Source organism: Arachis hypogaea, chromosome 6 (genome assembly GCF_003086295.3).
Source record: "Arachis hypogaea cultivar Tifrunner chromosome 6, arahy.Tifrunner.gnm2.J5K5, whole genome shotgun sequence".
Classification (NCBI taxonomy): Eukaryota; Viridiplantae; Streptophyta; class Magnoliopsida; order Fabales; family Fabaceae; genus Arachis; species Arachis hypogaea.
In genome coordinates this window covers 81,741,276-81,757,745 of record NC_092041.1, presented here as the reverse complement: position 1 = coordinate 81,757,745, position 16,470 = coordinate 81,741,276, and the positions used below count along the sequence as shown (strand labels likewise).

The 16,470-nt window shown below is 35.9% G+C and overlaps 1 protein-coding gene across 4 annotated transcripts; it reads left to right on the top strand.

Moving 5' to 3' along the window:
• Positions 1–1,049: 1,049 nt before the first annotated feature.
• Positions 1,050–6,494, top strand: LOC112696776 (uncharacterized). Of its 4 annotated transcripts, none has more exons than XM_025749640.3 (10): positions 1,061–1,524; positions 2,510–2,752; positions 3,115–3,277; positions 3,377–3,470; positions 4,428–4,547; positions 4,663–4,711; positions 4,976–5,075; positions 5,193–5,254; positions 5,430–5,488; positions 6,101–6,494. In XM_025749640.3, exons 3-10 carry the CDS (start codon positions 3,126–3,128, stop codon positions 6,203–6,205), a joined length of 741 nt encoding a protein of 246 aa, XP_025605425.1. In that variant the 5' UTR covers positions 1,061–1,524; positions 2,510–2,752; positions 3,115–3,125; the 3' UTR covers positions 6,206–6,494. The 4 variants fall into 4 exon arrangements, with proteins under 4 accessions (XP_025605424.1, XP_025605425.1, XP_072053283.1 ...); XM_072197182.1 differs by having other exon boundaries at positions 1,068–1,524; positions 3,119–3,277; XM_025749639.3 differs by lacking the exon at positions 2,510–2,752 and having other exon boundaries at positions 1,050–1,524.
• The last annotated feature ends 9,976 nt before the right edge of the window (positions 6,495–16,470 follow it).

Below are 16,470 nucleotides of genomic sequence, written 5' to 3'. Positions count from 1 at the left end.
TGTCAAACCCAAAAAACCCTAAGCTGCTTGAGGTTTTTTTGTTGTTTCCAATCCGGCACAACCTTGGATGAGAGCGAAAGTGACCCTTGGATTTCTTTTTCCCCTGTTTCAATCAGCTTTTCATTTTTTAATTTGTGTATTGGTCTTTTGTTATTTAGCTTGTGAAGTTGTGATTGCTTTTAAGCATTTATCGTAGATTCAAAGTTGTAGTACTTTGATGGAAATTTTGAATGGATATCAAAAGCTTATTACAAGAGACCCATAATCGCGAATCGTGATGGTGACTATTTGAATATCAGTTCATCCTTTATCATACCCTATATTTGTGATAATAATTATATTTGATTCGATTATTCGGTTGCAACTATGTTTCTCATATTTTCATTTTATTAAAGAAATTTGAACTAATTTGATTTTAATCTTCACATTATTGGAATAATAACGAAATGAAGGATGATGAGAAGAGTGTTGTTTTTGCTATGGCCAATGATGAAAATCAATTTTATAATAAGATTCTTGTTTTGTAATTGCTGGTTGCTGGGTGCTGGGTGCAAGTTTAGTGTCATTACTGATTTGGAATGTTTTATAATGTACAATGTTTGTTGCTGTTTTGTAGTTGCTGTTTTGTAATTGCTAATTGCAGGTTTAGTGTGATTGTTGGTTAATGTTTTGTAATGTTTGTTGCTGAAGGCTGATTATTGAATTCAGATTTAGTTATTTATTTTGACTTGGATACCACCCAAAAAGTCTACAATACTCTGCTTTTACCCCAAAAATAAAAATATTAAATAAATAAATAGAACACTCCCTTTGACCCCAAAAAAATAATCCTCCCACAACAAAGAATAAATACAGGTACACTTACAACTATGATTCTAAAAATCAAATTGGATTGACTGATTTGATCGGATCAACCGAAAATCGGTCCGATTAACTCAAAGAACCGTTTGACAAAAAATTGGTGTGAAAACCGGCCAAACTGAACGGCGACCCGGTTTTTGAAGGCTCACCGGTTTGGATCCATACGCCTCAAAATGGGTCGTTTTGAGTTTTGTTTTTTGTTTTTTGTGTTTGTTTTTTAAACAGCACAGATCAGAGAAAGAAGACCACCCCACCCGTTTCTCTCTTGGTGTCTCGCTCACAGAAAACCAAAATACCCTTCTCAGAGCAGCCACCACCCACCAGCCATCACAAACTCATCACCCAACCAGTCAAGGAGGTCGCCGAACCCTTCTCCTCGTTGCGGGTGCCGTCATCGCCTGTGGAACGGTCTGCTCGGCCCTCTTCCATCGTTCGTCTTCTCCTCGCCGTCGGACGAAGGTCCGCGTCGAGCTCGTGGCGCACCGTCGTGAAGGATTGCTGGGTCTTCGAGCTCTTTGTCTCTCTCCGAGCACGTTTCCTGTTCGAGCTCTCTCTCGCTCTCTTTGTCCGAGCTCACTTCCCTGTTCGAGCTCTCTCTCACTCTCTCTGTCCGAGCTCACTTCCCTTCTCCGTCGCCGTCACTTCCTTCCTCCCTTGCTGCCGGTAAGCACTTCTGATTCAATTTATTTTTGCTTGTTTTGAGTTGATTTTGTGATTTAATTTGTTAATAATTCTGGTTTGTGATTCTGAGTTGTTGGGATCAATTTATTTTTGCTTGTTTTGAGTTGATTCTCTGATTCAATTTGTTAATAATTCTGATTGTGTGATTCTGAGTTGTTGGGTTTTATGATTCTGAGTTTGGATTTTTTGCTTATTTTTTCTGTTTTTCGAATTTGGATGCTAAGTTTTCTTGAATACTATGGATAACCGTAAATTTGCCAAGCCCTTGAAGTTGATCCTGGAAAATTTTGAATCCAAGGAAAATTTTGATGATGATGCTGTTGTTGATCAACAAAGTGAGATTTTTGAGTTGTGGAAGATGGTTATGGGTAGGCTTGCATTGCCATTATTGATTGATCTTTGTGACAAAGCTGGATTGGACCCTCCACCGTGTTTCATGTCCCCACAGAACTTAAGATGATGATTTCGGAGCGTTCTAGTGTTGTTAATAATGACCTCTGGAAGAAGAAGTTTGAGGAGGAGTTCGGGGAAGCTGGGAGTATAGTGAAGTTCTTTAAGGATTATTTTGCTTTACACTGGGAATCAAAGAAGAGATCGATGCAGCTGGTTTTTTATGCATTATTCCCAGCACGGAGAGATTTTAATGCTTTTGGAAATTTTTTATTTTGTGTTTAATGATAAAATATGGATGAGTTATTATGTGAAATTACAAAATTTTGAATTTTATTAGTTTAGAAATCATTGAATTTGGATGTTTGATTGTTTGAAATTGTATATTGAATTTTTCATAATTTTATTGTATATCTAACTAAACCTGATCGACCATGGTTGGACTACGGTTGGACCATGGAACCATTGAATCCGTCACTTGACCGGTTCAATGACCGGTTCGGTTCTCGCAACCTTGCTTGCACCACACCAAACCGCCCCCTCTCTTGTCATCTGGCTCTCATCCTCGCTTCCTCAGCCACGAAGCCCGCCGGCCAGGCATCTGCTCCGAGCCTTCTCTGAAGACGACTTCAGTTTCTGCTCCAGACGCAAGCTCCAGCGACGCTGCCGCCGAAGACTCCCCTCCATCTTCCATCTCCATTGCCAAAGACTCCCCTCCTATCCAGCCTCCAGCACCATCGCCGTCGCCACCGCCGCCGCCAGACTCCCCTCCATCCGTCCTCTCTACATCTCTGCTTGGATCTGAGACTGCCCTCAGCTGGTAAGCCCTCCCATCCAACCTCCAGTTCCCTCGATGGCGGCACCGTCAGCCTCCCCTCCATCCCTCCTCTACTCCGCCCCCTCTGTCTTCTGTGTTCTACTGATATTGCTGGGATCTGTGTTGGATTAAATTTTCAAATCCACAACAATTTGATGATAATTGTAGATTTTAATTTGTTAGTGTGTGTGTGTCTATATATAGTAAAATTTTAGTTATGGATGTGGTGAATTAGAAAACATGCTGGCAATTATTAGGGAAATTAATCATTTTTCTATCTTATGTCATATTTGCAAATCCCATGCATTAAATTGGAAGCTTCTTTAGTTGTTTTGGTGATTGATTGAATATTTGGTTGTGATTAGTTAGCAGAATAATGGCAGAAGATCTGGTTCTAGATACTGCAATCAGAGACTGGGTGCTGATCCCTCTCTCTGTGGTTATGGTTCTAATTGGTGTGCTCCGGTATTTTGTCTCTAAGCTTATGCGCTCTTCCCAAACCCCTGATGTCAAAATTGTCAAAGAAGGGTAATTCCCTCTCCCCATTCAACACTATTATGTAGCTTTTTTCTTTTTGTAATTATCTTTAGTGTAACATCAGGGTGATTTCTGGTGATATTTATTAAGGCAAATGATGCTTAGAGCTCGGAACCTGCGTGCTGGAGCGAATTTCATTCCAGCGAAGGCTTTCCGTGCCCGCAAGATTTACTTTTGTAACGAGGTTTGTTTACTCAAATTCCATATGGTTTAGATGTGTACTATTATCTTGATTGGGGGAAATTTAAGTTGCAGGGTAAATGGTCAAATTCGTCCCTGAAAGATCACTCGTTCTCTAAATTAGTCCTCAAAAGGTTTTTTTAATTAAATTCGTCCTTCAAAGATTTTTAATTAAATTTGTCATTTTCTTTGTTGATCGCGCCAAAATTTGTTGATATGGAACGTTAAAGTGATACTACAACGCACACATAGGAATCTTAATTGACAGCATGATAAGTTTAAGAAATTAGATCAAATCAAAACCTAATTGAGAGAACTTAAGGCATTGCAATCCCTCAATTTGGTTGATTTGATCTAATTTCATAAACCTATCATGTTAGTTGCCAATTAGGACTACTAGGTGTGTGTTGTGGTGTCACTTAACGTGTTACATCAACAAATTTTGATGCCATTAGCAACGGAAGTGACGGAAGGACTAAAATGATTAACTTAAAATCTTTGAAGAACGAATTTGATTAACAGAATCTTTCGGGACTAATTTGAAGAATGAGTGATCTTTACTAATTTGACCATTTACTCTTAGGTGCATTTACTGTCTGTTGTTGTGGGGCAAGTAGTTAAAATCTAGATTTTACATAAAATCGAAGGATAACATTGAAAACGTAAAACATGAAATTGTAACATGATTCAAATTGTAAAATCATTTGATTTAATGGAAAATTTCAGAATCGATTGACTTGATCAAAATAGTAATATAATTTTAAGTCAAGAATATAACCACTTATATTGTGCGATTTTACGGCACGATCTTATTTGCTTTTGCTCGAACTTTGTTCCTCTGTTCCGCTGCTGGATATTTGAGGAACAAATCTGAATTTTCATTCGACATATCTACAACAGTCTAAAATTCTTTACAAGTTAATAACAACTAAACTAATTGTTACTTTTATATTTGTTGAAGGAAAATGGGCTGTTGTTTGTTCCAAAGGGCCAAGCGCAGAATCCGCAAGCTCAGATGTTCTCCGATCCAAACATGGCCATGGATATGATGAAGAAAAACCTTTCTATGATCATTCCTCAGGTGTAAAAATTAAATTTACATACCATTTTGGATAGGATATTGGATTGCACTCCTTACATGTTACGAATGCTATTTATAAGATGTAATAACTTTGTTGTTTCCTCTTGTTCCACAGACTCTTACCTTTGCTTGGGTGAACTTTTTCTTTTCTGGTTTTGTAGCAGGTAATTTTATACACTTTGCTTTCCTTCCTAATTTCATCCCCACTTGGCAATTCTTCAATGATTGGAATCTTTTTTCTGTGTGTGCCTCTGTATGTTTCTCCAGTGTTTCTGTTTATATAAATTTTCTTAAGCCGTAATTTGAACTTTTTCGTCATTGTTAATAACTATGCAACTGCCATTTTACATAGCACATACATTTCATTCCTTATGTTAGTGCCATAGAATCACTAATTTTGTTTTGTTAAATGTTTATCTCTCTTGCAGCCAAGATACCCTTTCCTCTGACACAGAGATTTAGGTCGATGTTACAGAATGGAATAGACCTAAGCACAGTAGATGTTAGCTATGTTAGCAGCCGCTCCTGGTAATTTTCATTTTAATGGAACTTGTGAATCCCCCCTCCCCCCCTTCTTTTTTTTCTCCACTGGATGTATTCATCTACTTGTTTCATTCAAGTTTAACTGCTGTGATCACATTTTAGGTACTTCCTCAATTTGTTTGGATTACGAGGATTGTTTAGTCTCATCTTGGGGGAGGAAAATGGTTAGTTATGGTTTGAAAACTGGGTATTTTTATATATGTGCTTTTAGTTATATCCTCTATTTCATGAATTTGATTTTTTTTTTAATAATATATTCTGCATTTTTTTCATTATTTTTCCAAATCTTAGATAAGAATGATCACTAACTAGAATGCTGATGTGTTGTTTTCGCTACAGCTGTGGATGATACACAACGTATGATGCAAATGGGTGGATTTGGAATGGACCCTTCAAAGGTACACACATATCAGTGACTTTATAGGTTTTCATAAATGAGAATATCAATCTTTACTCTCTTGTCAAATATGAGTTCTTTTTTTTTCACCTTTTTATGTTTATGGCATTTCTAATTGAATTCTTCCTCCCGTTCTTTTGGATATTTCTAACCAAAAATGATAAATTCTGGCATATACATTTCGTGTTTTCTTCCTGGGGGAAGGGGTGGAATTGGGATTTGGATTCTCTAAAGTTTGAATTTCACTTTAGAGAGTAAAGTGTGATCTCTCACCATTTATTTTATAGGTGGGACCAAAAATAAATATGAGAGAGAAACCATTCAAGAGTAGAAGATCACACTTTACCCTCTAAAGTACAAATTTAAAATTTAGAGGATCCAAATTCGTGGAATTGTGTGTGTGTGTGTGTTGTCATCGTTGTGTAATTTGAACCATGTGTTAAGAGAAGAAAAAAAGAAGTGGTCTATGCTCAAGGACTTGGGTAATCTGTAGTGTTATGGTTGTGCTTCAATGATGAAAATGGGAAAATAAATTGAATATAGTAAGCTGTAATTGGGAGTCGAATGAATATGCAATCTAAGTCTTTTTCCCCCCTAAAAATTTTGTTTGCAGGGCTTGAGTGCCGAGAAAGACAATCTTGACATAACACAACATGATTGGGCCTTACCAAATTTCGAGCAACGTGCTGAAGCTGTGTTAAGGAAAGTTATCAATTGATCAATGTTATGCAATAGGGAGTTTAGTTGCTTGCATTAACAGGAGGATTCGAGCCAAACTGTATAACCATAGCGAAAGATGTTGCTGATCGTGTTGAAGCTATTAGTGTATTTTCAAGGCGAAAACCTTTTGTTATTATTAGAAAGCACTGATAACCAGAGATTAAATTACACATTAGTTGCATATTTTTTTCTGAATGTCCATAATCATGAGAAACATGAATTTTTCCCGTGAAACGTTCAACTTTGTGCCGTGTTTTAAGTCATACTACTACTGTCTTTATCCATAACTTGCTGGCTTGATGCACTAACTTTATTTGTGGAAATTATTATTATTGTTCCTATTTTTGGATTGGCATGGAAAATTGGGAAATATTATTATTCCTATTATTGTTCCTATTCAAGTACCTCACCTGGCTATGAGAGTGTATACATTACAGCCGTTTGAAATACACCCTCATCGCGGTGAACAGTGTCTCTTCCCTCTTATTTGTATTTAACAACCAACAACTGGATAGGGATAAGGTATTTGTATTACCTCTTCCCTCTTATTTTTGAGTTATTCTATTTGCTGCACATATCGAAGGCTTGTAGACGTTTATTCCACGCTCTATGAGCTCAAAATTTGTGCTAAATCAATTCTCAACATCTACTTCTGTCGGATCCTCTTGCTCTTGTGCATTGAGGATTGTTTCAAGCTTGATGAAACATCATTGGATACCCTTTACTATTTTGAACTGTTTTGGGGTATGGTTTTCTCTTAGGATTTGATGTTTTGTACTTTTGTTTGTATTTTTATTTTTATCTTCACAAAGGGAAAACGTTTGCAAGCAAATGAATCGTGTGAATTTGATGTTTTTATTCAAATCACTTTTCTATTGTGGACGGTCTTGTGCTGATTAGCTCTTCCTCACATCATCAATGCATAACATAAACATAAGCTATATCGACTCCTGCCATCGTGTCTCTTGGTTGTGTTGTTTTTTCCCCAAAATAAACATATCTGCGTTTTGGCAAACATTTAAATTGCCATTCATCCACCAGTACAAGTCGGCACAGTTGGATAAGAGTGTGTGCTTAGTTATCTTTTCTGGATTTGATTTTTCCTAGAGGATGAGATTGGAATTTGCTTAAAAGGGTTATCCACTTTGTGTCAGGGCTGGAGCTAGATAAAATGTTAAAGGGGGCCAAAAATATTTATACAATAAAATAAGACTAAAATAAAATTTTAAGAGGGGTTAAACTGAAATCTACGTATAATTTACATGTAAAAAATTAAAATTAGGGGGCCATTGCCCCCCTTTCTATGTATGTAGTTTCGCCCCTGCTTTGTGTGCCTTTGGCATGCTCGAGGGATTAATCATTGAATTTTCCGCTTGGTAGATATTCTTGTGCAAAAAAAAAAAAAAATTTGCTATTCATCTTAGTACATAAATTTAAGTATAAAAATAAAAAATATAGTATGTGCACTAATTTTTTTTATGGGATAAAAAAATTTCTAAATCTTCTTTCACTTCTTTTCAATAAATTTTAGGATTAAGTATATTCTTTGTTCCTAACATTTGCGATATTTTTTAAAAGTATCTTTAAGGTTTAGTTGTATTTAATTTTGTCTATAATGTTCGATTTTTGTCAAAAATATTTCTAAACGATAACTTCATGTAAGATATTAGGAATAAAATTGAAACTTTTAGAGATAGTTTTGACACAAATCGTAAACGTTAAGGTCAATGTTAGGACAAAATTAAATGAAATTAAATGTTAGGAATATTTTTTTAAAAAAACTTAAACATTAGAGACAAAAAATATATTTTATCCTAATTTTTAATACTAAAATAAACCATGTAGTGATATATATATATATATATATATCATTCATCTAAAATAAAAGACAGTTGACTAAAATTTATAAAATCATTAAAATTTAGAGTGATGCTATATATACAAGTATTTTTGTAATCAAATTCAACCAAGTTGATGTAAAGTACGACGAGAAAAAAAAAAGCATGTATACCTCACTACTACTCAATTTTTTTGTGCTCTCTGCAGCACACAAATTTTTGTTAGAGAGCAAAGAAATTCATTAATATAGCACACAAATTTTTTAAACATAGCACAAAAGATTTTGCATATAACACAAATTTAATGATATAGCACAAATTTTTGCTATGAATGTATTTTGTTAGTTAGGTTAGTCAATGTCCTGGACATATATTTCTCCAAAAATTTTTATGCTATGCACTAAGATTTGTGCTGTATACCAAAATTTATGTGTTGTGTGTAATTCACTAGCATTATATATAATTTTTTGCATATAGCACATAAATTTTTACATATAGCACTTAAATTTATGTGCTGCACATAAAAATTTATGTGTTATGCACCATTGTGCCCGCCCACTGAAATTTATGTGTTGTGCATATTTCATTGATACAATATACAAATTCTTTGCACATAATACATAAATTTTTGCACATAGCACACAAATATTTTGTTAGTTGGGTGAGTTAATATTTTGGATATGTAGTCTTTCAAAAAAATTTTGACAATAAATTAAAATTTATGTGCTATGCATATTTCACTAGTTGGGAGAAGAAGATGAAGATGAGGAGGACGATGATGAAGATAATAAAAGAGGATGAGAAGGAAAAAAGAGAAGAAGAAATTAAACAATAACAAGCAGTGATGATAGGTGATGATGACAATGACAAAAATCTGAAAATTGGCCGGTTGAACTAGTCCAACTGCAAACCGATCACTAATACAGTTTGATCTACGGCCAAAAACCGCTCAATTGAAAACTGCTTTTTGAACTGTTTAACCGTCCAAGAACCAGCCGGTCAGACTGAATCTGGACCCACCGATCCTGATGAAACGTCGCTGTTTAAGATTTTGTGCCTAGGGATAAAAAAAATCCTCCTCCTTCCCGAGTCATTTCTGATTTTGCTATTCCTCAGACTCTCTCCTCTCTCAGCTCTCAACCCTAGGTTACAGCCTCTGCCATCGCCGTAAGGAGAGACTCAGCGCCGCCGCCGTCCATTGCGCTTAGGGGCCACTGCCGCAGTGAGTGAGAAACTGCCGTCATTTGCCGTATTGTCGTCGTGCTTCGAGTCTTCCCCTGTTCACTCTCACGGTCTCACCAATCGCAGTTTTTTCCCCGAGCTCGTTATCCGTTGTTGTCTTCCTCTGCTCATCCCTGCTTCATATGGCTACCCGTGGTGGCTCTGTGGACTGTGGTAACTATGAAGATTATAGCTGCTACGAAAATTATTAGAAGTCCCAAAACCCCAACAATTGATGCTACATTGCTACTATAGAAATAGCTACATTGTTTTTCTTCTTCTCGATTATTTTGATGCGTTGGTTGCATGATGATGCAGAACCACATAACTAAAGATTTTGCCACACAATAGCATTTTCAGTTTAAAATAAAATGATTAAAATTAGATCAAGAATTAAGAATATATTTGATTACTACTCATTAGAGACTTTAGACTTTGGATTTTGGACTATTTGTTATTAACTAAGCACGCATGCCTCAATGATAGTGAACCTTTAATTTCTTTGATCTATCAAGGAGTTCACTTGGAACTAAACCAGTGAAGTTATTATTCACTTATTCTCCAAGTTTCTGCTAAAAGAGAAATAGCTATGACACCCTTTTCTCTTTTATATACAGGGGATTAACTTATAAAAAATTTAGTAGGACCGTATATGATTTAGTTAATCTAAAAATTAAATCTGTTTTTTGGTTAATTCAAAATTTAATTTTGGTTAATTAACCAAATTATTATACGATAAAATTGGTTAGTAACCGATTATAAAATTTAAAAATTAGTTTTCAACGAGTTATAAAAATAAAAACTGGTTTTAAAAAAATAATTGGTTTTTGAATAAAAAATTGGTTTTTTAAAAAATAAAACAGGTTTTTTTGACAAAAACCAATTTTTAACCAAAAAATTGATTTTTAAATTAAAAAACCAATTTTCTAAAACAACTATTGTTTTAAATTGAATTTTGAATCTAAAAACTAAAATTAAAATTTTTTAAAATTTTGTTTTGGTTAATTGATTTTAATTTTTTAAAATTAAAATAACAGGAATGAATACATTACTTCGCTAGTTGGATTAATTTTACGTTTTCTACTAATGTGGGTCTTGTAGTAACCTTGTATATTTTCTTTGTGATTGCAAGAAGGTTGTTATTATCAATTTGGATCCTGCTAATGATTCATTACCGTAATCTTCTCTATCTTCGATTTTTATTATCTAAAGTGTTTCAGTTTAGTTGTATGATCCAATTGATGTGTTTTCGTTAATATAAAAATATAGCTATGAATGTGCTGTGAACATTGAGGAGCTTGTGAAACTCAGTGATGTAATGGCAGAACATTCTCTTGCTCCAAATGGGATAAGTCACTTACATAGCTTTTTATGTTTAATGTGTATTTTTTCTTCTTAAACTGAATTCTAAGATCTGAGTAAGTGGGTCTCCCTTGAATTCCTTAAGCATGGACACATGGAAAACAGGGTGAATGACACTTTCTGGGGGCAACTTTAACTGATAGGCAACAACACCCACTTTAGCCACTACTTTATAAGGCCCATAAAATCTCTTACTGAGCTTCTGACTCTGCCTAATTTCGATCAATCCTTGGCGATAAGGCTGAAGCATCAAAAGCACCCAATTTTCCACCTCAAAGAATTTCTCACGTCGATGATTGTTAGCCTATTTCTTCATCCTCTCTTTGGCCTGCTGCAGATGATGGAGTAGCTCTAAATTAAGGATGTCTCTCACCCGCAAGAGTGCATCAACATCCTGCACAGTAGAAGACTTGGCTACATATCCCAGAATAGTTCTCACCGCTATCCCATATAAAGCTTTATGAGGCGTCATCTGGATGGAGGAATGATAGAAGTTGTTATAACAATATTCAGCCCAACATAAATAGTCATACCAGCGGGTAGGATAAGCATGAGTGAACACCCTCAAATATTGCTCAAGAGATTGGTTGACCAACTCAGTCTGATCGTCGCTTTGGTGGTGATATGCTGTGCTATAGTGCAGTTTCGTCTCACTGTATAAGAAAAGTTGTTTCCAAAACTTGCTTAGGAATAAGGGATCTCTATCTGACCCAATTGTAGCAGGAAACCCATGGAGTTTGACAACCGAATTAATGAATGTTTGAGCTATTGCCTTGGCTGTGAATCCCGATTTGAGAGCCTCAAAATGTGCTACATTGTTGAATCAATCCACTACTACCATGATCACAGTAAAACCAAAAGATTTTGGCAGTCGTACCACAAAGTCCATGGATAAATCGTCCCATGTCCGGATTGGTGTGGGAAGTGGTTGAAGGAATCCTTGGGGTTTAGAGGGCATGTACTTCATCATTTGGCATTCATGGTACCTGTCAACAAATAGAACTACATCTTGTAGCATGCCAGGCCAAAAAAGAGCTCACCAAGACCCGTATAAGTTTTCAACACACCACCATGTCCTGCTGTCATAGCTGAATGAAACTAATGAAGGAGCATGGATTTAAGATCTTTATAGTCAGGTAATATATCTTCCCTCCATACAAAAATAATCTATCCCTAAACCCATATTCAAAGATCAACCTTCCTTCCTACCATTTCTCCATCATTCCTGGCATCTCTTCTGTATTTTTGTGGGCCTGCAGCAGTCTAGGAATGATAGCAGATTGAGTTATGGTGAATGCCTGGAATTGGGGAGCAATATCCTCCAATTCATTTTGTCTCGATAATGCGTTTGCCACCTGATTATGTTTTCCAGGCCGATACTCAATTTCAAACTCATATTCTAGTAACTTGCTCATGTACTTCTACTGCTCTGGTGTTAGTATCACTTGAGTGGTCAATTCCCTCAAGCCTTGATGATCCGTTTTGATCACAAATTTTCTGCCAAGTAGATATTGCCTCCATTTTGTTACAGCTTGAGTAACTACATATAGTTCCCTTACATATGCGGAGGCTTGAGCCATTCTCATTCCCAATTTCTTAGTAAAGTAAGCAAGCGGATGCCTGTCTTGGGTCATGACAACACCTATGCTCGTGCTCGACGCATCAGTCTCTACCACAAACATCTTGGAGAAATTGGGTAGGGACAACATAGGGGTGTGCAATATGATCTGCTTCAAGTGGTAGAACGCTCTTTCGGCTTCTAATGTCCAATGAAAGGCATTTTTCTTTAGTAGCTTCGTGAGAGGAAAAACCAAATCTGCATAATTGGTGACAAATTTGTGGTAGTAACCAGTGAGGCCTAAGAAACCGCATAGCTGCTTAATTTTTTTGGGACGGGCCATTTATCAATTGCTTCTACTTTAGCCGGATCCACACGTACTCCTTCTCCGGATACATGTCCAAGGTAATCCACTTGTTCTTGATAGAATGAGCATTTGGACAGTTTTGCAAAAAATTCATGCTCCTGCAACACCGCTAAAGCTTGTCTCAAATGATGCAAATGTTCATCCTTAGTTTTGCTATACACAAGGATATCGTAAAAAAAAAAACAGCTATAAACCTCCTTAAGAATGGTTGAAAAATCTTGTTCATGGTGGCCTAGAACGTTGAAGGGGCATTCGTTAGGCCAAAAGGCATAACAACAAATTCATAGTGCCCATGATGGGTTCTAAATGCAGTCTTCCCAATATCAGTAGCTCTCATTTGTATTTGGTGGTATCCGCTCTGGAGGTCTAACTTGGAGAAGATATAGCACCATGATGCTCATCAAATATTTCTTCAATGGTGGGTATTGGAAACTTATCCTTCACTATGATAGAATTTAGAGCACGATAATCAACGCAGAATCTCCACCCTCCATCTTTCTTTTTCACTAATAAAACTGGACTTGAGAATGCACTTTGACTATCCCTTATAACTCCTGTCTGCAACATCTCTTGGACCAACATTTCCATCTCTTCCTTATAAAATTAAGGATATTTGTATAGTCTTATACTGACTGGGGTTGCACCTGGTATCAAGTGAATGGGGTGATTCAATGTCCTTGGTGGGAGAAATGTGGTGGGTTCCACAAAAACATTAGCGTATTTCTCCAAAATTGGCCTCGCTTCTGCCTCTATGGGTTCACCAGCTGCTACTCCTACACTGGTCTCGGTAGTCTCCAGACAAAACATAGACAACATAGCTTGATTGTTAGCTAATTTCTGTAATTCACTACATGATAAATTATTCTCCTTTAACAATCTCTCCCCTTTAAAAACCACCCATGATCCGTCCACTTTAAATTTCATAAAGAGCTCCATGTAATTCATCTTAAAAGTCCCCAATCCCATCATCCAGTGAACCCCAACACTATATCAGCATCCTTTAAATCTAAAACAAATGTATCATCAGTAAAATCGTACCCTTGAATATGCAGAGGTAAATCTTTGCACTTCGCAAAGTAATCAATCGTCTCTCCATTTTCCACCATAACTTGCAAGACGTTAGTTGGTGTAAGCGGTTGACTCAGTCTCTTGGCCACTAATCTTTTCACAAAATTATGCGTGCTTCTGCCATCCACAAGAATAAGCAGTGGTTTATTATTCACCCTGCCCCTCACCCATAATGTCTCGGGGTGAAACTCCCTTTTCATTGCGTTCAAGTTGATTTTGGGCACGGTCTCCTCTTCATCATCCTTATTTTCCCCTTCTATATCTGCTTTATGATAAACCCCAATTTTGTGGTTTATCTTGTGCTTAATTTAGAGGATTTTATCAACTTTTCTCACATTTATTCAATGAAATAGTATGGTTTTGTGAATCTCTCCTAATTTGTGTTTAAGAGTGAAAACATGTTTTTAGACCTTAAAATTGCTAAATTTAATTTACTTAATTCCATTCGATACCTTGATGTGTTTGTTGAGTAATTTCAGGTTCATAAGACAAGTGGTGGATGGAATAAGTGAAGAAAAAAGCATGAAAGTGGAGAATTCATGGAAAAACTTAGATTTGGAGTGTTTAAAGCGACGTGCACGCATGGCAGACGCGCACGCGTGAAGAGGTGCATCGTCAAAGGCGACGCGTACGCGTGACAAGAAAAAGCCAAACGACGCGTACGCGTGACCCATGCGTACGCGTCACAATCAGCACGTGACCTCATTAAAGGCAAAACGCTAGGGGGCGAATTCTGAGTTGCCCAAACCCAAATCTAACTCATTTCTGAGACTATTTCATGCAGAGTTCAAGATGGGTCAAAGGGGGGAGCAATTAGATTAGGTTAGGAATCATGTAGGTTAGTTTTCTAGAGAGAGAAGCTCCTTCTTCTCTCTAGAATTATGGTTCTTAGGTTAATTTTCCTCTTAGATTTAGGTTAATTCTTGCTTTCATCTACTTTTGCTTGCAATTTATTGTTCTTTCATCCTAGCTTTTCTAGTTTTACTTGTCATTTTCTTTATTTTATTTCTTTTATGTTGATGAACTCTTGTTACTTTTATTTTTCTTTAATGTAATTTGATGTTTTAAGTTTCTTTTATGTTTTTATGGTTAATTGTTTTGTTTATTGTTGATTCCTTGCATTGGGTAGTTGTAGATTTTATCATTCTTGCAATTTGAAGTATTTTTATGGAACATAGAAAAGAGCTTGAACAAAACACCTAGTGAGATTTGAGCTTTAATTGTGTGGTTGCACATTTTCAACCACAAATTTTGTTCTTGTGTGTTATACTCCTTTATGATTGTAATCTTAGAATTGCTTGAATCTTTATGTCCTATATTTGATGTTTTGAATGCATTTAGTATGATTGAGGCCATTTTTTGAAATTGAAATCACTAAACCATATGGCCAACCCGTACATCTACCTTTTTAAACCACTTTTGAGCCTTTTAATCCTCCTTTGTTCTAATATTAAGCACATCTTTTACCCTAAGAAAAAAACCATTAATGTTCATGGATTGTATCTTTGATTAGCTTGGGTTTGAGGAGTGTATGTTAATCAAGTGTGGGAGAAATTTGTGGAAAACATTGGTAGAAAGTTACTTTGGGTATTCATGGTGAAATTTTGGAAAAATGGATAAACACTCATATATTTATCACTTAAAACATATGCATCTCTTTTTGATGATAAAAATTTTTTTTGGTGTACATACTATGTTTTAAAAAAAGAAAAGAAATGATAATAAAAATAAAAATAAAGAATGCATATGTGTGTGAATTGGAAAGAAGATGCATGAGTGAATAAGAAAAAGAATGAATGGGAAGTTAGGTTGGTTTCTTTTGTGTAAATAGGTTAATATAGGATTAGGTGGGACACTTGAGCTAATCAAAGATCTAATATACTAGTCCACTTAACCATATTAATCCTACCCTTACCCTAGCTCCATTACAATCTTTCAAAGACCTCATGATATTTGTATTCATGCATCAAGTATTAGTTGATTGTTAGATGACTAGCAAATACTAGAAAGCATGACTAAAGGAGAATTGAGTGATTAAGCCCTAAACACTGAGCGACTAGAGTGTATACATATCCGGTGACGGGTTCGATTGCTCAATTCTATGCTTCTGTCTCTTCTCTTGTATCTTCTTACAAGTTGCTTGTTAGTTTTTGAAAACTTCAAATCAAATCTTTGGACATTGGTTATATTACTATATTTTTTTACCTTAGCCCTAAGATTTTATTTTAGATTGATTGAGATTCCATTGTTTGTTTTTGCCAAACTCAATAAGGACCATAGTATAGATATAGATAGATAGCATTTTGCATAGTTGCATGCATATAAGTATTTGTATTGAATAAGTTGTTTGCCCTTTTATCCTTCTCCTTTGATTGTGATAAATTAGCATGAGGACATGCTATTGTTTAAGTGTGGAGGAATTGATGAATCCATATTTGACGATAAATTTTGGATTGATTTGAGTGGATTTCATCATATAAACCCACATTTATTCATCCAAATAGCATACTTTTGTGTTAGCTCCCTAAATTGAGCTTAATTGTGAAAACATGCTATTTTGTGCTTAATTTAACCAATTTTATTCCACTATCATTCCATTCAATGCCTTGATATTTTTGATGAGTGATTTCAGGTATAATAGGTTGGAATGGCTTGATGAGAGTGGAGGAGAAGCATGCAATAGGGAGAAAACATGAAGAAATCAAAGGAGAAGCACACAACCATGTATGCATATGCACAACTCTCTATGCGTACACACAAGAAGAAATTTCAGCATGTGTGCGTACGCACAAGTACCAGTGCGTGATTTCATTAAAAAGTCATGTGGCTCGCGAATTGAGAGGCTTTTG